We start from the raw sequence: 27,837 nt of genomic DNA, 5'->3' as shown, positions 1-27,837 counted from the left end.
CTCCCACCAACAGCCCCCCTCCCGCAGGTCCCTTGAGCATGAACAGAGGGCGAACCTTCCCTCCTTCTAGCACTGAGGATGTTACCCAGCTACCTAATGAAACATCTGGAAGAAAACGAGCCCAGAGAACACCAGGGACTCCCCCAGACCTCCCCCCCCCGACTCTTCCTCCTCCCCCCATTCCTCCTCCTCCTCCCCCCACTCCTCCTCCTCTCCGCAATCCCCCCTCCCTTCCAGCCCTGATAATGTAGTAGAGAAACAGCCAAGCTCAGAGAGCTTCAGGGACCCTCCCCCCCATCAGGCATGATCCTCAGCTTATGCCAGTCTCTGGTGAGTGCCCCTTGGGGTCTCCTAGCTCTCTTGGCCCAGCACCTTCGGAGGGGCACCCCAAACGGCAGGGAAGGGCTGAAGCAGCCCCCCTGGGCACCCCTTGTTTGGGTTGGGGTAGGGCAGAGATGGGGGCAAGAAAAGGGTCCATAGAACATGCAAGGCCCTGGGGAGGGAGAGGCAAGAGAACTCAGGCAGTGGAAAAGTTGGGGCCATCCCTTGAAGTGGCAGGACCCCTACTCAGATTTGGGGGGCGGTCTGGGGGCTCAGAGCTCCTGCAGAAGGAGCAGGTGGCAGCCCTGGCATGGGCAGCTTGGCTTAGCTGCGTCTTGGGCGTCGGTGCCCCTCTTTCTGGCCTGGTGGGGGGTCCGCCCATGGCGACTCAGGCCTGCCTCTCAGCGGGTGTATTGCCCTGCCCTGCCTGTGGGTCCGCCCCTGAGACCCACCTGGAATGCAGCCGCCAGGGCAGGGGTGGTGGACACGGCTCATTGGGGCAACACAACCCACTGCTCAGCCAGCTGCCTGGCTTCCGAGAGGCTCCGGGTGGGATTGAAGGTGCTGGTCGCTCCTTTCATGCCCTGGATGGCCCAGGACGGGGTTCCCGGAGGGGCCTCTTCTCCCAAGGACCACCGCCATCCTCCCCCCACGCCTTCCCAGATTCCTTTCCCAGAGTCTCGTCACCTGGTGGGCTTGGGACCTGCCTTTCCTGCGGGGACTCCTCTTGAGCAGGGGGTTGGGCTAGACGACCTCGGAGGTCCCTCCCTGCTCTATCCTGACTGAGGCTGGAGCCCTTTCTCTGGAGGGATCCCCCGCCCCACCACAGCCCCCCACTCTCTGCTCTGTTTCGGCTGCCGATAGCTTTTCCTTGTTCTGGGGGGGGGCTTCCTCTGTGGCTGCATTGCTGGATGTTGCGCCCCCCCCCGTCTGAGCTGCCCTCGGAGACCTCGCACGGAAGGCGTGGAGGGGTTAGGAGGGACCCTCCGCGTCCTGAAAGGGGGGAAACCGCTTTTAGGGCTGCTCGTGCGCAACTGGGGTGCACCGCCCCCCGCCTCCCCCCCCGCGGGAGCCCGGCTGGGTTTTGGGGCGCCCCCTGGCAGCGGCTGGAGGAAGCAGCGCGGTGAAACTGGCCGGGGCGTTGCCGGAGGCGGCCTGCAGGTGGCGCTGCCGCGGACTGTGCGCCGCGCTCTAGGAGAAGCGGCAGGGCCGCCCCCTTCCCGCCTTCCCCGCCGGGCTTCGTAGCCCCGCCCTGCGCATGCGCGAGTCCGGAGGGTGGACCCCCCCTTCCCGGTTATCCGCCATCTTTGTGCGGGGCAAGCGCGGCTGTTGGGCGGCCGGGCCCGCGGCCAAGATGGCGGCTCCGGCGTCGCTCGGGGCGGGGCCGCGGCGCTGGCGGGAAAGCGGCCGGCGGGCGGGCGATCGGCAAAGGCGGCAGCGGCGAAGCTCCTGGTCCGGCCGGTCAGCATGCACGTCGTTAAGCGAGGTCGGCATCCTCCCCGCTTGCCCCCTCCCCCGCGGACGGTCCCGGGGGGCGGGGGCGGCCGCCTCCCTCCCGCGCCGGTGGGAGGGCGATGGGCTTTGTAGTCCCCCAGCGTGTCCCTTTGGCTGGGGGGTGCCGGCCTCCCAATCCCAAGCCTCGGGGGGTGGCGGGACTCCCTTACTGGCGCTCTTAAGGCGGGGGGAGGAAGGGGGGTGGCCCCCCTCGCCTGGCAACGCCTGGGGGGTCTTTCTCGCCCCCCTTCCGCCCCCAAAGTCAGCCCCCCCCAACCCCCCCAGGCCCTGAACCCTCCCCTGAATTGGGGGGCGCCCCTTCCTCGTGCAGCCCTCCCCCCCGAAGCTCCGGTGGGGGGGAGGGCAGGGCTCGCCCAGACGGACTTCGGCCTGTCCAGCGGGGTCGAGCTGGGGGGGGGGCTGGAGATGGGAGGGGGCCCATCCAGGCCTGCTGGTCTTGCGGGGGGGGGCAAGCAGCCTGTCTCCAAAGAGCAGGAGGGGGGGTAGGAGTGTGCCCCCCCAGCCATTCTTAACGGGGGGGGGCAGAGTCGGGGGGGGGGTCCTGCGCCCTCCCATGCTGCTTTTCTGCCTCACCTTTTTCTCACCTGTCTCTTTGCCCCCCCTCCTCCACCCAGATGGCCGCCACGAGCGGGTCATGTTCGACAAGATCACCTCCCGCATCCAGAAGCTCTGCTACGGCCTCAACGTGGATTTTGTGGACCCCGTAAGTTTCCTTCGGCCTCCCCGCCCGAGAACTGCCCCCCCCTTTGGCCCTGCGGGGAAGAGGCTGGTGCCTGGGGGGGGGCTGCTTGGCTGGGTAGGCAAGCAGCCCTGGACCTCTTAGCACGGGGGGGGGGCATAAGAAATAGGAAAAGGACACCCCCCCAAAAAAAAAAGTTTTTCCTATGCTAGGCTTATCTTAGATAGAGCCCTGGTATTAATAACGCTGAGACAAGGGGATTAGTTTGCCACCAGGCTCTGTCTGATTATTTCTTATTTAGATGAAAATCTGCTCTTGGAGATGGCTTGGATCAGTGTGTGAGTGTGAGTGTAAGGGGTGGAAGGGTACACTTATAGGTGTGAAACCATCCCCTTCACACAGGATACACCTCATCAGCTCATGGCCTTAATCACTACTCAACCTTTTTTAAAAAAATTATTTTGTGTGGCTGCCCAACTCAGACACAGGTAGTCTGGGCGGCTCACAGCATTAAAATTCCACAACATAAAAACCCATAGTTTGATGCATGGACGGACGGATACATAGATAGGCAAATAGAGAAATAGAAATAGGTGGATAGAGAAATAAATAGACAAATAAATGATAGAGATATAGATAGAGAAATGGGTGATAGAGAGGTAGAGAGGTAGGTAGATGAATATTGATCCTGTGACCATGGGGAAGTGGCAATGGTTGAAAGTTCAATAGTCGGTCGTAAGTCTCTGTTTTTAGTGCATTTAGAACGGTCGCTAAATAAATAGTTGCAAGTCGATCACTGCACCATGTTTCAGGATGGCCAGAAGAGGAAGATTTTGCAGGCCCTAGGAAGGCTATATGTTAAGAAATCAATTTGCCACGATTAGGGGGTCTGTCAGAACCACATCTTAAGAAAAAGAGACTCTGTCCAAGCAGGAACTTTTACTAAGACATAGAATCATAGATGATAGAAGGTGTTGGGAGGAATTCTGTTTAGGGTCTTCCAGCCAGGATTATCACAAGCAGCGCAGAGGAGGACAAAGAGAATGTGAAGCCGGAGAGAGAGGTTTAATCAGGGAGATTAAAGTTGAGTGACAATTCAGCATGAATCCCCCGCTAGCTAGACAGAATGATCTTCAAGCATGAGTTCTTATATCTTTCCATGGTTACCAAAATTGTCATTTCTGATTCGTGAGTTTAAATTTGGTGAGTTTAAATTTGTCTTTTCTGATTTGTCGGTCGGTGTCTATTGTTGGGTTAATTTCTTTATGAATTCTGTCCTCTCATCGATCTTATTGCGATGGCCAACAAGCAGGCTAGATAAACAAAAAGTTACACCTGAGGGGAGGAAACTGAGGCAATAAGCTCCCACGTTTATTCCCTTTCCTCCTTGGGAATGGCAGAATCCGGGTGTGGGGTGTGAGGTTTGGGTTTGCACAGAAAGAGAAATGAAACTGGATTCTGACGGTCTTTTCTTTTGCCCAGGCTCAAATCACCATGAAGGTGATCCAGGGCCTCTACAGTGGGGTGACCACGGTCGAACTGGACACGCTGGCGGCTGAGACGGCAGCCACTCTCACCACCAAGTACCCTGACTACGCCATCCTGGCCGCACGGATCGCTGTCTCCAATCTGCACAAAGAAACGAAGAAGGTCTTTAGTGGTGAGTGTCTGCAGGGGCAGGTGGGGAGAGGCAGGCGGCTGGTGGGTGAATGTTAGCATCACTCACCGGACTAAAAAACGCTCAAGATCAGAGGGGCGTGGGAAAGCATTGGTTTGGTGGTTGGTTCTGAGCTTTGGAAAGGCCCGGGCCTGAATGAAAGAGTCCTGTTATGGTTGCTGTGAGTTCAGTTACCCCAGTGCAAGGATTACTTACATGGGAATTCATGGAGAAACTGCCCTGCCTTCTTTTCTGCTTTATTGGATGGCTGTGATGAAGCACTTTGGGTCTCCAGAACACTTGTATTTGCTGGGAGCTATGAAAGAACCCTGTAAAACATGCAGAATGTCAAAATGAACAGCTGTCTGCAAGGAGTACGAGGATCCTAGAAAGATGCAGAGAAGAGCAACAAAGAGGATTATGGGACTGGAGGCTAAAACATATGAGGAACAGTTGCTGGAACTGGGGATGTCCAGTTTAATGAAGAGAAGGACTAGGAAGGGGACATGGTAGCAGAATTGCAATATCTCAGGGGCTGCCCCAAAGAAGAGGGAGTCAAGCTAGTCTCCAAAGCGCCTGAAGGCAGGACAAGAAGCAACGGATGGAAACTCATCAAAGAGAGAAGCAACCTGGAACTAAGGAGAAACTTCCTGACAGTTAGAACAATTAACCAGTGGAACAACCTGCCTCCAGAAGCTGTGAATGCTCCATCCCTAGAGGTTTTTAAGAAGAGACTGGACAGCCATTTGCCTGAAATGGTATAGGGCAGTGGTAGGCAACCTTGGCTCTGTTACTGTAACTTTGAACGGTTACTAAATGAACTATTGTAAGTCAGGGACTACTTTTACTATAAAAAGCAAAAAGCAGGGGTCTTCAAACTTGGCCCCTTCATGACTCGTGGACTTCAACTCCCAGAATTCCTCAGCCAGCATGGGGGAACTATGGCCCCTTCATGACTCGTGGACTTCAACTCCCAGAATTCCTGAGGCAGCATGGAGGAACTATGGCCCTTTTATGACTCGTGGACTTCAACTCCCAGAATTCCTCAGCCAGCATAGGGGAACTATGGCCCCTTCATGACTCGTGGATTTCAACTCCCAGAACTCCTGAGCCAGCATGGCTCAGCTTGGAAACCTCTCCCTTTTCCCTCAGCATAGCTGGCTCAGGAATTCTGGGAGTTGAAGTCCACAAGTCATAAAAGGGCCAAGTTTGAAGACCTCTGGCTAAAAGTATAAGTATGCAATAAAATAATAACCGATGCAAAGATTTGTAGGTCATTTAAGACAAGCTGCCTGAGGAATTTTGGGAGTTGAAGTCCACAAGTACCAAGGTTGGAGACCCCTGGTTTAAGATGTTGTTAAGAGGCATTAAGCTAATAAGAGGCAGGCTGCAGTGAAACAGCCTGCCCACCTGCCGGAAGCTGGGACCAGGTGGGCTTTTGTAGCCTGACCGGTGCCACCACTGAGAAGGCTTCCTTGTTGGATGAGGAAGCTGACGGAAAATGGCTCTGGCTCCTTGATGTGATTTTGAGTGGCTGCTAAGGAGCCAGTCGTAACTTGAGGACTACCTGTATTCAGGAAGAGGTGAATTCGTCTGAGTGCTGATTGGCTCTGGCTAAGACCCTCTGCCTCTGGACCGCCCTATAGCTGGCCATTACTTCTGCCATGGCTCATGTGGCCCCGCTGTGATCCGTTGTGCCTTTGTTCCTTTCCAGATGTGATGGAAGACCTCTACAACTACGTGAATCCACACAACGGCAAGCATTCGCCCATGATCTCCAAAGAAACCCTGGACATTGTGCAAGCCAACAAAGATGTGTGTACTGACGGAATAAAGCGTATTTTGGGCAGGTGGAGAAAAAGGGGGGTCCTCGGTGGTCTCTGAGCTGGGTGGTTTTCCTGCAGACATTTTGTGACCCAACGAGGTAACATCATCAGTGCTAGAAGGGAGGGAGCTGGGGGGAGGGGGAGGGGAGGGGGAGGACTGTGGGTGCCCTCTGAGCTGGGTGGTTTTCTTGCAGATGTTTCATGACCCAACTAGGTGCTAGAAGGGAGGGGGGGGCTTCCCTGTCAGGGTGGCTGGGAATGTTCTTGGTGGTTCTTGATTAGGCTGTGGAGAGACCAACCCCGGTTCCCCCCCTTCTAGCACCGATGATGTTCCCTAGTTGGGTCCTGGAAGTATCTGTAAGAAAACAGCCAAGCTCAGAGAGCGCCGAGGAGCCCTCAATTCAAGAAATATTTGCTTCCGTTGGAGAAAGAGATTCTAGCGCTGGGGACGGCCTGAATCTTAGCAGGGTCGTCGGGGTTGGCACAAGGCTGACCCCCTCCCCGGGGTCGTGAGCACAGCGTGGTGCTCTTCTCACAAGGACCGGTGTCCAGGCTGGCGTAGACTTGGCCCTCACTCCTGTCTGGTGCCCTGAGAGAGCCAGCAGGCATTCTGTCGTTCAGAGACGATCTAAAGCTCTTGGCCACTCGGAAATCTCCCAGGAGTCAGACTAGATTTCCCCAACACGGCTGTTTTGAGTTTTAGCGTATTTATGAATAAAGATTTCTGCGTATTTGAGCTCAGGCTGGCTGAGGGCCGAACAGCCTGGATGCTGAATCTGATGTCCTTCCTTTTTCCCCCCTCCCCCCAGCGATTGAACTCGGTGATCATCTACGATCGGGATTTTTCCTACAACTACTTTGGCTTTAAGGTAAAGCGGAGGTTCATCCGTTTATTTACTTGTATCCTGCCTTCTGTTACGTTTGCAAATAACTCGAGGGGGCGAACACACACAATACCCCTCCCTCCTCCACGTCTCACCCCGCCAAAACAACAGCCCTGTGAGGTAGATTGGGCTGAGAGAGAGGAGGACTGGCCTAAATTGACCCAGCTGGCTTTCAGGTGGGACTCAAACTCATGGCCCCCCCTTTCTAGCCTGGAAAAAGGGTGCTTGGAAGAATCATAGAGTTGTGGAGGGCAACTTGAGGACCATCTAGTCCAGGGCTGGGCAACCTTGGCTCTTTTATGACCCAGAATTCCTAAGCCAGCCATGCTGACTCAGGAATTCTGGGAGTTGAAGTCCACAAGTTTCCTGCCTGAGCAGGGGGTTGGACTAGATGGCCTCCGAGGTCCCTTACAGCTTTACTAATATGATTAAGTCATAAAAGAGCCAAGGTTGCCTACTCCTGGACTAGTCCAACTCTGTGCAACATGCAGGAAAACTATTTAAACCCTTCATAACAAGCGATTAGCCTCTTCTTCACAGCCTCCAAAGCTGGAGAACTTAAAACAGGGGTCTTCAAACTTGGCCCTTTTATGACTTGTGGACTTCAACTCCTAGAATTCCTCAGCCACCTTTGGCTGAGGAATTCTGGGAATTGAAGTCCACAAGTCATAAAAGGGCCAAGTTTGAAGACCCCTGACTTAAAACATCTCTAGGGAGACTGGTCTTTTTTCTCAGACTTTACTATCAGGAAGCTTTTCCTTGTATTTAAAGCCTTCCTTCCTTCCTTCCTTCCTTCCTTCCTTCCTTCCTTCCTTCCTTCCTTCCTTCCTTCCTTCCTTCCTTCCTTCCTTCCTTCTTTTATCTTTCTTCTTTGCACAGCCAAAGGGCTGATCATTCTTGACAGCTTAAGTACAGTAGAATTGAGGTTGATGATCCCAGTTACTCACTTGTCACAACTGTTGGTGTAGCAGCTAACAGGGCAGTTCACATAACCGCACGTGCAGCTGTCCATCCTTGCCAGAGAACAAGGATTTATGCGCTTGGTTTTACCTCTGGGATGGCTTTTTGGGGGACAGTTGAGGTAATGCACCTGGCAAGGGCTTCTTGAGGCGGAGGAGGGGGCTGGGGGGGGTCCGAGTAAAGCTTAGGAGCCTCGTCCTGTTGTGCTTTGCTGGTTCCAGGCCACATTGGGGGGCGGCGGGGGGGGGGGCTGGAGGATGTGGGGCAATTATAGCAAGCACATTTGGGGGCTGACAATAGATCTAAAGTGTGTTGTTGGTGATAAAAGATTGTATTATTTTATTGTCCCTTGGTGGCACTGATTTTTTTGTTTTAAATCTTCCAGACTCTGGAGCGCTCCTATCTTCTGAAAATCAATTCTAAAGGTTTGTACTGTGGGCTCAATTCTTTGTACAATGGTTCCTTTTTGAATTTTTGATAAAACCTGGCCCCAAACCCTCCCCCCCAAAAAACCAGGAGTGGGGCCGCACCTTTGGAACTGCCAGACATCAAAGTGACTCTTCCAGAAAACCATTAGGCGAGAAAGGGTTGATCTGGCGTTCCTCAGAAGGTTTCTGGCCATTCCAGAAGGTCTTAACAGGATGGGCTTTCAACAAACCAGGAATTGTTTGATTAGGTCGTGGTGAACGACCTCCCGTGGGACCCTCGTAGGCCTTCCCCACTTACCCCCCCCAGTTTAAATCCCGCACGAATTAACCGCAATTCATCAAACTTTCTGCCTTTTAATAACATTTGAAAAAGGGGCTCTCGAGGATCTGAAATTTTCTGAAAAAGGGGACTAACCCAGCTCTCCTCCCAGCCTGGTGGATGAATCCCTCATGAAGGTGGTCCTTGACTTACGGCAACCGGGGCCAGGATTTCTGTTGCTAAGCAAGGCCTTGTTAAGTGAGCCACACACGAGTTCAGGACCCCTTTTTGCCCACATTTCAATCACGTGACTTGGGGGGGAAATGCTACAGTGGTCATAAGGGTGAGGACTGTGCTGCTGTAACTTTGAACAGTTGGTAAACAAATCCAGGACTACAAATACGGACAGTACCAGAAAGCCCAGCCTCTTCTACTGCTCCTCTGAGCAGCTCAAAAGTGCCCTTGAACTCCTGGTCACACCAGAGGCTCAGGCGACACCCAGCCGCTCGGTCTTCCGGCCTGGTCTTTACTGATTGGGTGTGTGTGTGTTGTGTCCTTGTAGCAGTTTCGCCATTGGTTTTCTCCGTGGCCTCAAAGGCACCCAAATCAGGAGATATGTAGCTAGTCCTCACCTTCCTCCCATAATGGGGCCTGCCCATCCGGGTTGTAAAGCGGATGATCTTTTTGTGCGCAGTGGTTGCTAAACAACTCGCCGTGGTCATTAAGCGAACGCCACAGTCGTTAAGCGAGCCCCTCGTTCCCTACATGACATTTTTGCCCCAATCCGGGAGGGAGCTTAGCGGCTGGCAGCAGAAACCTCAATGCTGTCCGGGGGATTCCGCAAAGAGCTGCCCGTTGGCTCTGGTTGTACAAGGGCCCCAAAGGTGGCATCGTTTTTTTGGTGGGGAGGGTCCTTTGGAGGCTGCGACTTTGGTCACTAAACAAGCAGTCGTGAATCGAGGACTACCCGTAAGCGTGGGGAGGGGTCTCTCCCGCTCAGCCCAAAGCACAACTGTCCCCCAGCCGCAGCGTGTCTGCTCCCCCCATGGACGTGGCGGCTTTCTCTGCCTCCTCTGCCTCCAGTGGTCGAGCGCCCGCAGCACATGCTGATGAGGGTCTCGGTGGGCATCCACAAGGGCGACATCGAGGCGGCCATTGAGACCTACAACCTCCTGTCCGAGAGGTGGTTCACCCACGCCTCCCCCACCCTCTTCAACGCCGGCACCAACCGCCCTCAGCTCTCCAGGTAAAAGGGGGGGGGCTGGCATTGGGGGAGGAACTGCCAGCAGGGCCCGTAAGATTATCTGGGACACCACACACCCCCTCTTCACGACCCGTTTTCCTTGTTCCCTTCTGGGAGGAGGGGGCTCCGTGGGACCCGCAGCAGAACATCCAGATTCAGCCACAGTTTCATTCCACACAGCGTTAGCCTTGCGAACTCGCAGGCTTCCTCCTCCCGTTGTATATTCAGGATGGACAGCATTTAATATTTATTTCTTATGTATATGTAGGGGCGTGGGTCTATTCATATGTTGTATATAGTATGGTTTAGGCGTGTGTCGTGTTTGTGTTCCACTTTGAGAGCGGGCAACTAAATTTCATTTTTGATGGGTGCCGTTGTGCTCACAGTAAAAAAAAAAGTTATCTTATCTTACTTGGAAGGTCTTAAGATGGAGGCCCCCAACCTTTTGGGCACCAGGGATCACCAGTTCCGTGGAGAGGGGTTTTTCCACGGACCGGAGAGTGCGTGGTTTTGTGTGCTGCCTGCATCCCACGGATGGGGCTTTGCTTGTTTGCGTGGACCGGTTGCTGGCATGCCGCTGCCCGGTACTGGTCCACAGACCAGGGGTTGGGGACCCCTGGTATAAGAAAGTGGGGGATGCTTGCGCATAGAGTCCCCCCCCAAGCTGCTCTTCAGGTGGGTGGGGCAGTGGTGCCCTTCTTTCTGCAGCTCGGGGGGGGGCGTAGCCGGGTTTGGGGACCGGTGTCCGATTCCAGCATCTTGAGGGCGGCAGCGAAGGGAGATTGAAGGACTTTTCCAGTGATTGCCTCGGATCCTCTCTGCAATCGCCCTTAGACCTATATCCCGCTTCACAGGACTTTACAGCCCTCTCGGAGGTTTGCAGAGTCGGCCTCTTGCGCACCAAAACAATCTGGGTCCTCGTTTTACTGAGGGATGGAAGGCCGAGTCAGCCTTGAGCCAGTCAGGATAGAACTGCTGGCAGCGGGAGGGCAGAGTTAGCTTGCAATTCTGCATTGCAACCCCTGCGTCACCAGGGCTCTTGTAATCTGCAACCCCTTGTAGAGGGAAAGATAAGTTGCAATTGTGGCCTTGGGAAGTTTATCAAAGTGAGTTTAATTAGGAAAGGCCTTGACTGCCGAAATAAACATAGTGCTTTTATTGGGCCAACTGGGGTGAGATGTGCGAGGAATTGTTGGTCTCTGGTAGAGAAGCTCTCGGTGTACTTGAGAACAACAGAATACAGTGATAATAATAGTGAAGTGCGCAGCCAATAAACGGGGGAAGCAAAAAAATTAAGAAAAGGGATAAAAATGGTGCAGCCATGCCTAGAGAAGTCTCTGTTTTATCAGCTGTGAGATAAGGGGGTTTGGCAGAGTAAAGGCCTGACGGAAGGCACTGCCCCTGTGTCTGGGGGTCATATTGGCATATAAACAAGCCAACAAACTCTGCCTAGATGACCTAAGCCAGGGGTAGGCAACCTTGGCTCTTCATGACTCGTGGACTTCAACTCCCAGAATTCCTGAGCCAGCAGGAGGAAACTGTGGCCCCTTCATGACTTGTGGACTTCAACTCCCAGAATTCCTCAGCCAGCGTGGCTCAGCTTGGAAACCTCCCCCTTTCCCCTCAGCGTGGCTGGCTCAGGAAATCTGGGAGTTGAAGTCCACCAGTCATAAAAGAGCCAAGGTTGCCTACCCCTGAGTCCTAAGCAGTCAAATTTGGGTTTGGCAGGCAAGCCACGTTGCTGGAAGAAAAAAATAAATAAATCCAGGCTTGGGGCTGACCTCCACAGGGGTCTGGAGGTGACCTGGCTGTAGCAGAGGCTGCCATTCTCGCTTTTCTTCCCCTCCAGCTGCTTTCTCCTCTGCATGAAGGACGACAGCATCGAAGGCATCTATGACACGCTGAAGGACTGCGCCCTCATCTCCAAGTCTGCGGGGGGAATCGGGGTGGCCGTGAGCTGCATCCGGGCCACCGGCAGCTACATCGCCGGGGTGCGTCTGGGGCGGGCAGCCCACGTGAATCCCTGCAGGCCGCCAGTGGATTCTTGGCACTGCCCCTGGCTCTGCCTTTGAGAGGGCCCTGTCGCCCTCGACTCTGCCTCGATGGGTCCGGTTCACCGTCTCCAATCTTTTAATTTTTCAGACCAACGGCAACTCCAACGGGCTGGTCCCCATGTTGAGGGTCTACAACAACACGGCTCGCTACGTCGACCAAGGGGGAAATAAGGTAGGCGGTCTTCTGCCAAGGTTGCTGGTGGAGACTTGTGCGGTCAAGGACAAACCCGGGGCTGATTGGCCCAGGCTCCTCGTCTTGAAGCCACTGTAAGACTTGTGGACTTCAACTCCCAGAATTCCTCAGCCGGTAGTTATCCATGAGTAGCTGAGGAATTCTGGGAGTTGAAGTCCACAAGTCTTACAGTGGCCAAGGCTGGAGAGCCCTGCCGTAAAGGGAGGACTTGTCTCCGGCCAGGGATGAAGGAATCTCCCAGCCAAGTGGAGAGAAGTGCAGCTAAGATGAATAAAGGCCTGGAGGCTAAAACGTGAAGAACGGTTGCAGGAATTGGGTGTGGCCAGTCTGGAGAAAAGGAAGGGGTGACAGGATAGCAGCCTTCCAGTACCTCAGGGGCTGCCCCAAAGAAGAAGGGGGTCCACCTATTCTCCAACGCCCCTGAAGGCAGGACAAGAAGCAACGGAGGGAAACTCATCAAGGAGAGAAGCAGTAAAGAGAAATTTCCTGACAGGGAGGACAGCCAAATCAGTGGAACGGCTTGCCCAGGGGCGGGCAACCTTGGCCCTTTTGTGACACGTGGACTTCAACTCCCAGAATTCCTGAGCCAGCCATGCTGAGGGGAAAAGGGGAGGTTTCCAAGCTGAGCCATGCTGGCTCAGGAATTCTGGGCGTTGAAGTCCACGAGTCATGAAGGGGCCACAGTTCCTCCATGCTGGCTGAGGAATTCTGGGAGTTATTTTATTATTTTTATTTATTAATTTTTTATACCGCCCTTCTCCCGAAGGACTCAGGGCGGTGTACAGGGCAATAAATATCAAAATGTAAATACAAAAGTTAAAAAAGAGTTAAAAAGAATTAAATAATTACGCCCAATATAATACAATAATAAAAGTGTGTTAAAACTAAATCCAACCCCAAACCCATCAGACCAGGCCAGATTGCTCAAATAAATAGGTTTTTAGATCCCGCCGGAAGGAGTGAAGGTCGGGGGCCATCCGGAGCTCGACCGGCAAGCGGTTCCACAGGTCTGGCGCGCCCACAGAGAAGGCCCTCCCCCTGGGGGCCACCAATCGACATTCTCTGATCGGAGGGACCCTGAGGAGGCCCTCTCTGTGGGAGCGCACTGGACGGAGGGAAGTTGACGCCGGCAGCAGGTGCTGCCGTAGGTAATCCGGACCCATGCCATGTAGGGCTTTGTAGGTCATAACCAGCACCTTGAATCTCACTCATGAAGTCCACGAGTCATGGAGGGGCCATAGTTCCCCCATGCTGGCTCAGGAATTCTGGGAGTTGAAGTCCACGAGTCATGGAGGGGTCATAGTTCCCCCATGCTGGCTCAGGAATTCTGGGAGTTGAAGTCCACGAGTCATGGAGGGGTCATAGTTCCCCCATGCTGGCTCAGGAATTCTGGGAGTTGAAGTCCACGAGTCATGAAGGGGCCATAGATCCCCCATGCTGGCTCAGGAATTCTGGGAGTTGAAGTCCACCAGTCATGGAGGGGTCATAGTTCCCCCATGCTGGCTCAGGAATTCTGGGAGTTGAAGTCCACGAGTCATGAAGGGGCCATAGATCCCCCATGCTGGCTCAGGAATTCTGGGAGTTGAAGTCCAGAAGTCATGAAGGGGCCATAGATCCCCCATGCTGGCTCAGGAATTCTGGGAGTTGAAGTCCACGAGTCATGGAGGGGTCATAGTTCCCCCATGCTGGCTCAGTAATTCTGGGAGTCCACCAGTCATAAAAGAGCCCAGGTTGCCTACCCCTGGGCTTGCCTTTAGAAGTGGGTGCTCCATCCCTGGAAGTTTTTAAGAGGAGACTGGACAACCACTTGTCTCGAAGGGTAGAGGGTCTCCTGCTTGAGCAGGGGGTTGGACTAGAAGACCTCCAAGGCCCCTTCCAGCTCTATGCTGAACTGAGGGTCAGAAGGCTGCCGTACTGGAGGGCTTGGAAAGGGCCCCCTGGAGGGGTTTTGGTGCTGGTCTCCACCGCGGCGGTGTCTTTCCGGCAGAGACCCGGGGCCTTCGCCATCTACCTGGAGCCCTGGCACTTCGACATCTTTGAGTTTCTCGACCTGAAGAAGAACACCGGGAAGGAGGAGCAGAGGGCCCGGGACCTCTTCTACGCGCTCTGGATCCCGGACCTCTTCATGAAACGGGTGGAGAGCAACCAGGTACAGGGGTGGCGGCTGAGTCTTCCCACCCTCGACGGGACCAGCTGGGGGGGGCTGGGGGGCTGGGCGAAGGGTAGCCCCTCCGTGGCCACAGAGCAAAACCGAATCCTGGTATTTGAGGCCTGGAACGGCTCACGCTTATTCTTCTGGGCTCGTCTGGAATTGTTCAGACGCTCTGAACAATTTCCCGGACTTCTGTTTAAGGTTGTTATTAACACACGAAGGCTGATTTGCAGAAGGAAAGCGTACGGGCAGTCCTCGACGTGCGACTGGTTGATTAGCGACCGTCCGAAGTTGGTCCCGCCCCAAAGCGCTCACAGTCCCGTTCTGAGGTCCTGATGGCTCCTCCCTCCTGGCCACATGACTGCGTGTCAGGTGCTGGGCAACTGCCCACGTTTGCAGTGTCCTGCGGTCACCGGACTTCGTTTTTGCACACTTGCAGCAAAAACATCCCACAGTGAACAATGGGTTCGCTTTACGACCTTGGTGTTCACAACTGCAGGACAAAAGTTGGTAAAACCGGCTGACTACAGTCCTGCCTGGGTGACCCTGGGCTGGTCTTTTGCTCTCAGCCCCCCCCCCCCCCCACACCCAGGCAGCACCAGGAGCAGCGGGTGGAAGCTGGAAATGAGGAATTTCCCGACAGGGAGACAGTCAATCAGTCAGTGGAACGGACGTTGCCTCCTGGAGTTGTGGGTGTGCTCCATCAAGAAGAGACAGGACAGCAATTCGTCTCAAATTATGTAGGGTCCTACTTGTGCAGGGGGTTGGACTAGAAGACCTCCAAGGTCCCTTCCAGCTCTGTGATTCTGTACCCTTTGTGGGGGGGGGGAAGTCAGGCCGAAGGCTCTGGGCCTCCCTCTGCGCTTCCCATCCGGTGATGCTTCTGGAGACCCAAGGCCGGAGGTGGATGCTTCGCCCTTCCTCCTTCCTGGTGGCTGCAGCAGGAAGCCCTCGCAGAGCCAGTCTCTTTCTTCTGGGTGGGGCCTCGTGACAGCCCCCCCACCCCCCCAGAGCTGACCTTTCCCCCTCCTTCAACAGGACTGGTCCCTGATGTGCCCAAGCGAGAGCCCGGGTCTGGACGAGGTCTGGGGAGAAGAGTTTGAGCGGCTTTACGAAAGGTAGGGGTGACCAGCAGAACTTCTTTTTGGGGTGCCTCTGCGTCAGGAGACTGACAGATTGATCGAACGCAGCACCGGGGATTTCCTGAGGAAGCCGTGACGGCGTTGTGATGAAACGGAACGTCATAACCTTCCTAAAGTCCTCCGCGCTGAGAAGCCACCCAGAGGCGCTTCAGCATTTCGACGAAGGCAGCAATGAGACGCTAAGCAGCCCCTTCGGTCAGACCCCCGGTGCTGGAGGACGTGAATAGTGCTTTCTCCCTTGTGCCTGGTGGATGGGGCCCTCTCCTAGGGGGTCTCCCAGGGGCTCCATCCAGCAGAGGGGAGGGGGCGCAGAGGGGAGCCCAGGCTGCAGGACCACCAGGAGCGAGAAGGGTTTCCTCTGCTGGGTTGGGTGGGCTTGGGAGTTGTCCACGTGCCGAAGGGTCCTGGGTGGGCTTGGGGGGCAGGTGGGTGCTTTGTGTTGGGAGCTGCTCCTCCCCACCCCGGATGGAGGAGGGTGGGGCAGGTGTGACCCCAGGGAGGGCAGTTTAGCTCTCCTGTGTTACGAATGAGCAGAAGTCGGGTAACAAGAGCCTAAAGCCAGCTAAGTCCATCGGTAGCCAGAGCCCCGATTGGGCTGCTCTAGGCTTTCAGCTGTTCCTGCTAGAGCAGGGGGGTGGACTAGAAGACCTCCAAGGTCCCTTCCAGCTGTGTTGTCCTGTATTTCTGCTTGGTTTGTGCCTGGAAGAGAGCGGTGGAGGTGACTCCCCGACTCATCGCATCTGGCCTGGGGTGTGTGTGTGTTTGTGTGGCAGTGTGCCCTTTCCAGTGTCCCCACGCGGGTGACCCCTTCTGCGCCCGGTCTGTGGGCTGAGGGGGGGGAGGTGCTCTAGAAGCCCCCTGCTTTTCCCCCCAGGTACGAGAAGCGAGGCCGGGTGCGCAAAGTGGTGAAGGCCCAGCAGCTGTGGTACGCCATCATCGAGTCTCAGACGGAGACGGGGACGCCCTACATGCTCTACAAGGACGCCTGCAACCGCAAGAGCAACCAGCAGAACCTGGGCACCATCAAGTGCAGCAACCTCTGCACCGAGATTGTGGAGTACACCAGCCAGGAGGAGGTGGGCCTCCCCCCTCCCTTCCCCTCCCCTCCAGTTCCATGCCCTTCCCCTCTCCCTTCCCTTCCCCATCCTTCCCTTTCCTTTCCCTCCCTCCCTTCCCTTCCCCCTCCTCCTTCCCCCTTCCTTCCCCTCACCTCCAGTTCCATGCCCTTCCCCTCTTCCTTCCCTTCCCTTCCCTTCCCTTCCCCGTCCCTTCCAGCCCTACCCGGAAGGGTGTTGGAAAGGGATCTGAGGGCCCTCTAAGCTTTCCCTTGGGGCCAGGAGCCGGGAGTGGGGCAAGCCTGGCTTTGAGAAATGGAGAAGGCACTGTAGGGGGGCAAGGTGGAACCCCGCCCTTCTCTCCCCACAGCCCTTTCAATTCCTTGCGTTGCTGGGCCAAAAGGAAAGGGACGGTGGGACCCCCTGCCCTGCCCGGGCCAAAGCTCAGAATCGGGGCGCTGGGCGGTCCAGGGGCTCAGCTCACATCGGGGTAGGGGTCTCCAGGGGGGAGGGGGGGCCTTCCAGAGGAAGTCCACAAGAGCACCCCCCCGTCCGCTTGCGCCCCCAGGTGGCCGTCTGCAACCTGGCCTCCATAGCCCTGAACATGTACGTGACGCCGGAGCACAGCTACGACTTCCAGAGCCTGGCCAAGGTCACCAAGGTCATCGTCCGGAACCTGAACAAGATCATCGACATCAACCACTACCCGGTGCCGGAGGTACCTGGGGGGCTGGGAGGTGGCCGCACCCGGAAGGGAAGGGGGGCAGGAGGGCAGCTGGGGGGGGCACGGAGGGAGGCCGCTCATGAGGTTCCGACTGAGCAAGCAAAACACCTTCGAGATAGTCTGATCTCTTAATCCACACTAATAATAGTAATAGTAATAACAACAACAACAACAATAATAATGACATCACAGTCGTAGAGAACCGAAGCGTACAGCTGATATCGCTGTACCAGGAGATGCCAGAGTCGAAGAAAAAGTACTGGAAAAAATTACGAAATACCGCGACCTGGCCATCGAAACTGCGCGATTATGGATCAAACGTGTAACAGTGATACCCATTGTCATCAGGGCTCTGGGAACTATGTCCCAAAACTTTGCAAAATACATCAAGAAATTGCAGCTTCCTGCAATAACTCCAGCAAAGCTACAAAAAACTGCTACTCGGAACATCTTACATTTTAAGGAGATACCTGGTTGATTCCTAGGATGCTGGCAGCAACCCTTGTCAACTATTAGTGCCAGTCAGTTTGAGTGTTCAGCTGACTGAGGTTCACGTTTAATGAATAAAAGATAATATAATAATAATAATAATAATAATAACAACAACAACAACAAAACAACAATAATAACAATAAATAATAATATAATAATAATAATAATAATAATAATAATAATAATAATAATAATAATAATAATAATAATAATAATAATAATAATAATAGTTGGAAGGGACCTTGGAGGTCATCTAGTCCAACCCCCTGCTCTGGCAGGAAACTTCATTGAGGTCACCAGCCCCAGCCGGACCCCTCCCCCCTCCAGCCAAGGCCTTGCATTCCCCCCCCCCTCAGGTCAAGGAGAGAGAGGCGGTTGTGGGGAGGCCTGCCTAGGCCCAGACGGAGCCCGGGGGGGGTGGGTGGGTGGAATGACCTTGAGTCTCGCTGTCTGGCTCCTGGGTCTCCGGGGTCTGCATCCTAGACCTCTTTGCTCCCCCCCCCCCGAAGGCGGTGGGCAAGCTGAGAAGCCAGCGTTGTCCCCCCCAGCGGAGGCAGCTTCCGAACGTGACCGCTGCCTTCAGAGCCCGGCGATGCCCTGTGAGCTGCCCAGAGTCACGGGTGGCCAATAAGTTTGATAGATAAAATATAAAACAATAACAAAATAAAATGCGAAATGAAACAGTGGAATGAAATAATAATGAGATGAGGCGTAATGAAACAAAACGAAATTAAACGAAACGAAACAAAAATAAAATGTGGAATGAGATAATGGAATGAAATAATGAAAAGAAACAGCGAAAATAAAATATGAAGTGAAATAATGGAATGAAATAATGCAAGGAAACAACAAAATGAAAGAAAACAAAAATAAAATATGAAATAAAATGAAACGGAACGGAACGACGAAATGAAACAAAATGAAAATGAAAAATGAAATGAAATAATGGAACGAAACAATAATGAAACGAAGAATGAAATGCGAGTCTGCCACTCCTGGCCGGGCCCCGGGAGAAGAAGCCGTCTGCCCTTCCTTCCCACGGTTTTTTTTTTTAATTGAAAGGTTTTACGGTACATTTTATCTTTAACAATCCCCCCCTCCCCCCACCCCTACCTAACCCTCCCTGTCCCTCCCCCCCATTCCCCCCTCCCCCCCACTTCCCAGAGCTAAATACAGGGTATAAAAACAAAGAACAATCATAAGCATCCATATGCTAACAACAATAAACTATTAATTCTATCGCCCTCTAGCTCATATGAAATGACTACAAGCAATATTAATATTATATATAAAAAGAACAAGAAAAGAAAAAAGAAAGGAAAACTTATTCAAATGCTAAATGAAACTTTTTAGTCCCATATTTGTTCTGGATATAATCAATCCACTTTTTCCACTCCATAATATAACGTTCTTGCGAATGATCTTTCAAATAAGCCGATATCTTTGCCATCTCCGCCAGGTCAGAAACTTTTAGAGTCCATTCTTCTATAGTCGGCAGTTCCTCCTTCTTCCAATATTGACCTATTAAGAGTCTTGCTGCTGTGATTAAGTTCAACATCAACTTAGTGTCCACAACTGTAGCATCTGTAATTATGCCCAGCAAAAACAATTGCGGACAAAACTTTATCCTTTGCTTGAAAATCTTCTGTACCATATTCCACCAGATTTTTATCCAAAAAGCCTTAACCTTTTTACAGGTCCACCATATATGAAAATACGTTGCATCTTCGCCACCACATCTCCAACATTTTGGCTGATAGTTCGGATACATACTTGCAAGCTTTTTAGGATCTAAATGCCATCTATAAAACATTTTATAAAAGTTCTCTCTTAGGTTTTGTGCTTGCGTGAATTTTACGTTCCTCACCCAGATCTTTTCCCACGTGTCCATTGTAATAACTTCTTGAATATTCTGGGCCCATTTTATCATACAATCCTTAACAAGTTCTGTTTCTGAGTCAATTTCTATCAATGCAAGATATATCCGTTTGATATGAGCTGGACCCTGATTTCTAATTTGCTTTATCAAATTTTCATCAATCATTGAGAAACCAATTTTCTGATCTTTCCACCTGGCACGTAATTGAGTATATTGGAACCAAGTTTGAACGATCTTCTCATCTCGCAAGAAATTGTACGGCTTCAAACACCAGACGTTCCTTTCCAAGCTTAAGATCTCCTTATACGTAGTCACATCATGTTTGAAGCCAACATTTATGTTTTCTATTGCATGTTTCGGGATTGCCCACAACGGCATCTTATGGTCTAACTTATGTCTATACTTCTTCCAGACTCTCAACAATGCCTGTCTTAAAATATGCACTTTAAACACATTATCTACCTTCTTATCATACAACAAATATGCATGCCAGCCAAATAACAAGTCGTGGCCCTCAAGATTTAATAATCTCCCTTGTGTCAAATTAATCCAATCACTTATTCCTGACAACGCAGCAGCTTCATAATATAATTTAAGATTAGGCATTTTAAGACCACCTCTTTCACGAGTATCCTGCATAATCTTAAGTTTAACTCGTGGCCTTTTCCCTGCCCACACAAATTTATTGATACCCCGTTGCCACTCTTCCAAGTTAGAGTCTTTTTTAAGAATCGGTATCATTTGGAATAAAAATAAAAATTTAGGCAGGACATTCATTTTCACTGCTGCAATTCTTCCCAGTAAAGACAATTGCAATTTTTCCCAACTCTCTAATTCTTTTTGAATTTTTCCCCATAACTTTTCATAATTATTTTTATATAACTTTGTATTTGAGGGTGACAAATACACCCCCAAATATTTGACCCTTTTAACAATCTCAAATCCAGTTAATCCTTCTAAAAGGGCCTTTTGCGATACTGTCATGTTTTTGGCTAAAATTTTTGTTTTTTGCACATTAACCTTAAACCTTCCCATATTGCATTATTATCTCCATCAGGTCCACAACAGAGTTTTCTGGCTGGGTCACCGTAACAACCAGATCGTCTGCAAACGCCCTCAATCTATAATCCTGATCTCTAATTTGAATACCCTTAATTTTTTCCGAATTCCGTATTTTTATCAATAATATCTCCAATGTTAAAACAAATAATAGAGGTGATAACGGACACCCTTGTCTTGTGCCCTTCTCAATATTGCATACTTCCGTCAGGCTATTATTTACTATTATTCGGGCAGTTTGTTTTTGATATAATGCCCTAATTGGTTGTAAAAATTTATCCCCAAAATTCATTTTATCTAAAACTTTCATCAGAAATTGCCAATCCAGTTGATCAAAAGCTTTTTCAGCATCTAGAAAGATTAGCGCCGCAGGGATCTGGTTGTTCCTTTCCAAAAACTCCACCACATCAACTATATGCCTCACATTATTTTTCATTTGTCTGCCACTAATAAACCCAGTTTGATCCCCATGAATCATCTGTTGCAAAACCCTCATCAATCTGTTAGCTAACACCTTAGCAAATATCTTGTAGTCTGTATTTAAGAGTGATATTGGTCTGTAGTTTTTAACTTGAGTAGCATCTTGATCTTCCTTCGGAATCAAAGAAATAAAAGCAGTTCTCCAAGACGGAGGCACCCTTCCCCCCCTCTGAATTGTCTGAAACAATTCCCTTAACGGCTTTATCAGCTCCAATTGTAACTTTTTGTAGTAGACCGCAGTCAAGCCATCCGTGCCTGGCGCTTTATCCGCCTTCAGTTCCTTAATTGCTATAAGAATTTCTTCTTCTGTTATCAATTGATTAATCTCCTCCTTTTGTTCTTGTGTGAGAACCGGGATGCTAGCATTCTTCAAATATACATCAATATCTGTTTCATTAATCTTCTCCTTAGCATATAGTTTAGAATAAAAATCCACAAAGGATTTCCCACGGTTGTTAAGTGAGTCACACACAGTTGTTAAGTGAATGTGGCTTCCCCACCGTCTGTTTCTCAGGAGGGGGTCGCAAAAGGAGGATCGCGGGAGGCGGCCACCGCCAGGAATACATGCCAATTGGATCACGTGACCCTGGGAATGCTATGACGGTCGTAAGGGCGAAACACGGCCCGGTCCCCATTTTTTTTCAGTGCTGTTGCGATCTTGACCTGCCTGCACAGGTAAGTCCTCGAGTTCCTGTACCGCAATGGAGCCCTCCCATTATGGTTGCAAGTCATGACGGTCGTTAAGCGAGGCGCTCTGGGTTTAGGAGCGGGGAAGGCGGGTGCCGGTCTGCTCCCAGTTGGGGGGACACCCCCCCACCCCCCCGTAGGCTTATTTGTCAGAAGCCTTTAGACGGCGGCCTCTCTTACCTGCGCAGGTAGGTCTCGACTTGCGTCCATTCAGAATCGCATAACAGCACTGGAAAAGGGCACATGGCCGTGTTTCGCCCTTACGGCCGTCGTAGCATTCCCAGGGTCACGTGATCAGAAATAATGTGGAATCGTTTTAAAGCTGTAAAAGGCAGCCCTGCGAAGGGGGTAAAGCCCGGGGGCCAATCCGGAGAAGCCCCCCTATCCTCTCCCAGTGCTTGGGGGGGAGGGGGAAGGGCTGGCCTTTGAGGCCTTACGGGAGGCCCCAGGACTGCCAGGCCTCGGGGGGGGCGGCAGAGGGGTCCCGGGGGGTGGTGGTCACGGAGAGGACCAGCGTCCCAGCTTCCATCAGGGGAAGGGGCTGGGTGGGGGGGGTGAACTGGAGACCCGCCCCAGCTCTGGGAGGCCAGGCTGGCTGAGCCCCCCTCTCCCCCCTCCCCCCTCCGTCTCCAGGCGGAGACCTCCAACCAGCGCCACCGCCCCATCGGCATCGGGGTGCAGGGCCTGGCCGACGCCTTCATCCTCATGCGCTTCCCCTTCGAGAGCGCCCAGGCGCAGCTGCTCAACCAACAGATCTTCGAGACCATCTACTACGCGGCCCTGGAGGCCAGCTGCCAGCTGGCTGAGGAGCAGGGGCCCTACCAGACCTACCACGGCAGCCCCGTCAGCAAAGGCGTGAGTGGATGGGGGGGGGCTCGGGCTGAGGGGAGGCCTGGATCGGCCCCGGGAGGCTGCTCAGGGCTGGCGGGCTTCACCCTGCAAAGAGCCCTGCGCTTTGCGCGTGGAATTCGGGTTTCTGCTTTATGGTTACTCAGTGGGGTCCTCGGTGCCCAGTTCGGTGGTTTCCTTGCAGACCTTTCGTGACCCGACTAGGGAACGTTCTCAGGGCTGCCACGTTTCCCCAAAATAAGCCCCAGCTTGATATTTACTTGTGATGCCGCTGCCCGAGCTCTGTGGCTGCTCACGGCTAGATGCCATATGGCGTGTCGCTCCGGTGCCGCCCCTCGTGGCTGGACGCTGTGTGGTATGTGCCGTGGCACATGTGAGCGGTGGCACTGCTGCGATGTGCCACGTGGTCTGCCACAAGTGGCAGCAGAGCTACGAGCCGTGTGGCTTGCCATGAGTGGCAGTACCGGTGCGATGCGCTGAGTGGCTGCAAGCGGCCACGGACCAACTCAGCCAGCGGTGTGGCAGGTGCCGGGGCGTGGGAGCCCTGGCTTCAGCGGTCCTAAGGCAAGTGGGTAAGGCGCCCCCCCAAAGTAAAACCCTGGGGGGGTTTGCTGGCTTGTTCTGGAATGAAGGGGGCTCCTCCCTCCCGCAGATCCTTCAGTACGACATGTGGAACGTGACCCCCACCGACCTCTGGGACTGGAGCGCCCTGAAGGCAAAGATCGCTCAGTGAGTAGGAGACCCTCGTCTCTCCCCCCCACTCCCTCCCCCCCTGCTGTGGGGGTGGGGGACACGGGCCCCTGCCCTTTTCCTGGGGTGCCACTGGAGCCTCCTGGGCCCCTGCCAGCCCCCCCTTTCTCTTTCCCATGTGTGTGTGTGTGTGTGTGTGTGTGTGTTCCAGGCACGGGGTCAGGAACAGCCTCCTGGTGGCCCCCATGCCCACGGCCTCCACGGCTCAGATCCTGGGGAACAATGAATCGGTGGAGCCCTACACCAGCAACATCTACACCCGCCGGGTGCTGTCGGGGGAGTTCCAGGTGAGGGGGGGGCGTCCCTTGGAGCCCCGGGAGGAAGGGGGGTCACGTGATGGGGTCCACCGGGAGCTTCGGGCCTCCGGGCTCCTTTCCATTGCTAAGCAGGGGGGTTGATACGTGGGCCCCCCCTGATTTCCCAACCTTTCTTGCCACGGTTGTTAAAGGAGTCGCTGCAGTCTTTAAGTGAGTCAGGTGGTTGTAAAGCGAATCCGGCTTCCCCCTCTGACTCTTTTTGCCTGTCGGAAGCCAGCTGGGAAGGTCGCAAAGGGGGATCGCGTGACCCCGGCGACCATCATAAATACAGGTAGTCCTCGGCCTATGGCCACAGTTGAGCCCAACATTTCCATTGCTAAGCGAGACATGGTCCCATTTTATTTTTTATTTTTATTTTTATTTTAATTCCATTTGTATCCCGCCCTTCTCCGAAGACTCAGGGCGGCTTACAAGCTTAGCAGTAGCCTTCATTCTATGTATATGCCTGCTTATTAGGGCTTTCATACACTCCCCAAGCGGCATTATTACAAAGTCAGCTTAATTGCCCCCAACAATCTGGGTCCTCATTTTACCTACCTGGGAGGGATGGAAGGCTGAGTCAACCCTGAGCCTGGTGGGACTCGAACCTGCACCAATTGCAGGCAGCTGGTGTTACTTAAGGAGGCCTTAGCCCACTGCTCCACCAAGGCTCTTTATGACCTTTCCTGCCACAGTTGCTAGGTGAATCGCTACAATTAAGTTACATGGTCGTTAAGTGAATCTGGCTTTCCCCATTGACTTTGCTTGTCTGGAAGGTTGCAAAAGGGGGTCACGTGACCCACGGGACACAGTGACCGTCGTAAATATGAAACCAGTTGCCGACTGAATTTTGATCACGTGACCCCAGGGGAGGGTGGAATGCTGCAATAGTCGTGCAATAAGTGGGAGGACCGGTTCTAAGTCGGTTTGGCGCTGTTGTAACTTTGGCCGCTAAGCGAATGGCTGTATCTCGAGGACTAGTCTGGGGGAAGCTCACCGTCTCCGCCAGACGGAGGGTGGGCGGCGTTTGGAGGCAGGCAGGGGAGCGGAGGTGGGCTGAAGGGGGGTGATTTGGGGGGGAAATGAGAGCCTGGGGCCTGACCTGGCTGCTGGTGTTTTGGGGTCGCAGATCGTGAACCCCCACTTGCTGAAGGACCTGACCGAGAGGGGCCTGTGGAGCGAGGAGATGAAGAACCAGATCATTGCCTTCAGCGGCTCCATCCAGGTACGTCCGGCCCATGGTGCTGGGCCCGGCCAGAGGCTCCGTGTGTCACGGAAAACATACATGGCCGTGCAAGGAAAGGGCCCTGTGTACCTCGGGCCTAACCTGGCCCTCCTCCGTTGTGGAACAGTCCTTCTCTTAGCCTCCAGGGATGTTGCGTAGGTCCCACAACGCAGGGCTGTTGTCCAATAGACAAAAAAATGCAGACTGCCCGAGGAGTTTGTTTCCATTGGGTGGGAGAAGAATGCCGCTTTCTCCTTTTGGGAAAACCACTCGGAAGCCTTGAGAAAAGCAGGAGGGACAGGAGAAGTTGCCGAAACGGCAGCCAGGTAGATAAGCCGGCAAAAACGGATCTTTAGTTGGCCGCTTCAGCTTGGAAAGAGGCGGGGGAAGCGGGCAGAGGAGAGAGGGGAGCGCTAGGAAAACACGCAGGATAAGGTCTCTTCTGTGAGGTTTCCTTTCCCTCCGACGGGAACTCGGCCTCATCGCTTGAAATAATGCAGATTCAGGGCCACACAAGGCGGCAGCGTCCACACACGCCGGAGTTAACGGGGGAATTTCCCACCGGTGGTCCTGATGACGGCCGATGGGGGGGGTGTCTTGCGGGGTGTGTGTGTCTGGAGGGGGTCTTGGGGGGTCCGCCAATGTTTAGGACTTTTCCAGCTCCTGAATCCCAGCAGTAGTAGCAGCTCCTGGTCGCTCCTGCCTAGGTTTGTGAGTTCCCTAAACAGCTGGGTAAAGTCCGGTCTAATTGTGCTAAAGACCTGCTCTGGCATCAGGGCTCCTCTGAGCTTCTATGCGGTGGCCCTTTAATGCAGGGCTTATATTTTTAATTTATTTCTATGTATGCTTGTAGGTTTTGACCTCTTCCGTTCTTAATCTGCGTTCTATTCACGTTATTATGTGATACTGTAAACTGCCCAGAGACACTTAGCCGAGATGGGCGGTGTAGAAGTTTAATCAAGAAATAAAATTTTATAAAGAAGATTAATTCTTCCTTGAAAAGGCCTTTTGCACCAGCATCCCTGCAGAGAGAATGCTGCTGGCTTTCTCGCACTCTTTCGGCTCGGAGCCGAGCTTTCCGCCAGCTCTTAGCCGTCCAGAGATCCACCCGGCCGCTCTTTTGCCCCCCAGAACATCCCGGAGATTCCCGAGGACTTGAAGCAGCTCTACAAGACGGTGTGGGAGATCTCGCAGAAGACCATCCTGAAGATGGCGGCTGACCGGGGGGCCTTCATCGACCAGAGCCAGTCTCTGAACATCCACATTGCGGAGCCCAACTACGGGAAGCTGACCAGCATGCACTTCTACGGCTGGAAACAGGTCAGCGGGGGTGGGGTGGGTGGCGGGGGGGAGCAGAGGAAGCGGGCAGACTTTTATTGCTGGGGAGGCCCAGGAAGCTGATTGGCTCACCCTGAAGGGACGTCTCCATTAACTGCCAAACTGAGCACTGATGATGTTGCCTAGTTGGGTTGTGAAACATCTGGAAGAAAACAACCAAGCTCAGAGGGCAGTCTCTCCTGGTGATTGGCCAGAGTCACCCAGCCAGCTTCTGTGACTAAGGCGGGACTAGAACTAGAACTCCCAGCCAATTTTTGTGCCTAAGGCGGGACTAGAACTTCTTGTCACCTAGTGATTGGCCAGAGTCACCCAGCCAGCTTCTGTGCCTAAGGCGGGACTAGAACCCGTTGCCTCCTAGCGATCGGTGCAAAGTCACCCATTTGGCGTTCAGGCCCGAGGCGGGACTGGAACTCCCGGTCTCCTGCTCTCCAGCCGTGCTGCCTGCAGCCCTGGGCCAGCCCGGCAGCGGTTGCCTTGGGGGCCTCTGAGCTGACGTGAGCGCGCCTCCTGCAGGGCCTGAAGACGGGGATGTACTACCTGCGGACCAAGCCGGCAGCCAACCCCATCCAGTTCACCCTCAACAAGGAGAAGCTGAAGGAGAAGAGCTCCAGGCAGGAGGAGGAGAAGGAGAGGAACACGGCGGCCATGCTGTGCTCCCTGGAGAACCGGGAGGAGTGCCTGATGTGCGGGTCTTAAGGGGCCCCCGGCCTCCTCGGCGCCCTTCCGCAGCCCCCCCAGCTAGCTTAGGTAGCTCTCGGCCCCTGTGCAGCACAGCCAGGTGTGGGGCTGAGCCTGCAGGAGAGGAGGCCGCGTCTGCACAGGGCAGCCGTCCTGCACTTACGTGTCCTCCCTTGAGAACAGCCAAGGCAGGATTGGGGGGGTTGGGTCGGGGGGGGGAAGCAGACAGAAACGGGGGGTAGCCAGACTCGAAGTGCCTTCGAAGAGCTGTGAGAGAGTCTGCTCCCCCATGGCCCCCCAGGGAGACGGCTGAGTTCCTTCGCGGGACGCCTCTCGTGCCTGACCTTCCTTCCTTCCCGGGACCCCTTCGGGTGTTCTGCTGCCCCTTCCCCGTGTCCCCCCCGGCCCCTCTTTGGGAAAAGGATTCTCGGAAGGACTTCGCCCTCTCTCCCTCCTCACGAACCCTTGAAAAACGTCGCTCCGTTAAGATCCCGACTGGACTTGGTTGCCCAGGGCTGCCGGGCCCGGTTCTTTGGACGGAACCCAAGGATGTTCCTTGACTCCACCGCGTAGTTTCCTAACAAAGTCCGTGGCTTCCGTTTCGACAATTTGTTGTCTTTGGCTACTCTGCAGGTAGACCTGGATGAAGCCTTGAGGCTTCTCAATAAAGGCTGAGGATACAGTTGGATGATGAAAGGACCTCTGCGTACGTCTGTTAGTAGATCCCTTTGAGTTCACTTTTGGGGGGCGTCCTAAACAAACCAGCTGCCTTTCAGTATTTGAGGGGCTGCCACAAAGAATGGGGGGGTCTCCCTATTCTCCCAAGTAGGCAGGACAAGAAGCAACCGATGGAAACTTAACAAGGAGAGGAGCAACCTAGAATTCAAGAGGAATTTCCTGACAGTGAGAACAAGTGATGGAACGGCTTGCCTTGTCCAGGGTGGTATAGGACACGGCCGTCCAACCTTGGCCATTTTAAAACTTGTGGACTTGCAACTCCCAGAATTCCCCG

General features: G+C 53.5%; 1 protein-coding gene across 1 annotated transcript; it reads left to right on the top strand.

The window, feature by feature from the left end:
• Window positions 1–1,699: 1,699 nt before the first annotated feature.
• Window positions 1,700–27,589, top strand: RRM1 (ribonucleotide reductase catalytic subunit M1). The gene is made up of 19 exons (XM_081326867.1): window positions 1,700–1,807; window positions 2,451–2,539; window positions 3,998–4,175; window positions 5,887–5,987; window positions 6,808–6,867; window positions 8,228–8,267; window positions 9,613–9,775; window positions 11,622–11,763; window positions 11,915–11,998; window positions 14,007–14,168; window positions 15,210–15,289; window positions 16,188–16,389; window positions 16,937–17,086; window positions 22,323–22,544; window positions 23,191–23,267; window positions 23,440–23,575; window positions 24,714–24,809; window positions 25,941–26,129; window positions 26,661–27,589. The coding sequence occupies exons 1-19, from the start codon at window positions 1,789–1,791 to the stop codon at window positions 26,841–26,843; spliced, it is 2,373 nt and encodes a 790-aa protein (XP_081182993.1). The 5' UTR covers window positions 1,700–1,788; the 3' UTR covers window positions 26,844–27,589.
• The last annotated feature ends 248 nt before the right edge of the window (window positions 27,590–27,837 follow it).

The sequence above is a fragment of the Vipera berus genome, assembly GCF_964194415.1.
Source record: "Vipera berus genome assembly, chromosome: 4".
Taxonomy (NCBI): domain Eukaryota; kingdom Metazoa; phylum Chordata; class Lepidosauria; order Squamata; family Viperidae; genus Vipera; species Vipera berus.
Note: the sequence above shows the minus strand (reverse complement) of the source record. Positions and strands in the feature narration are given on the sequence as shown.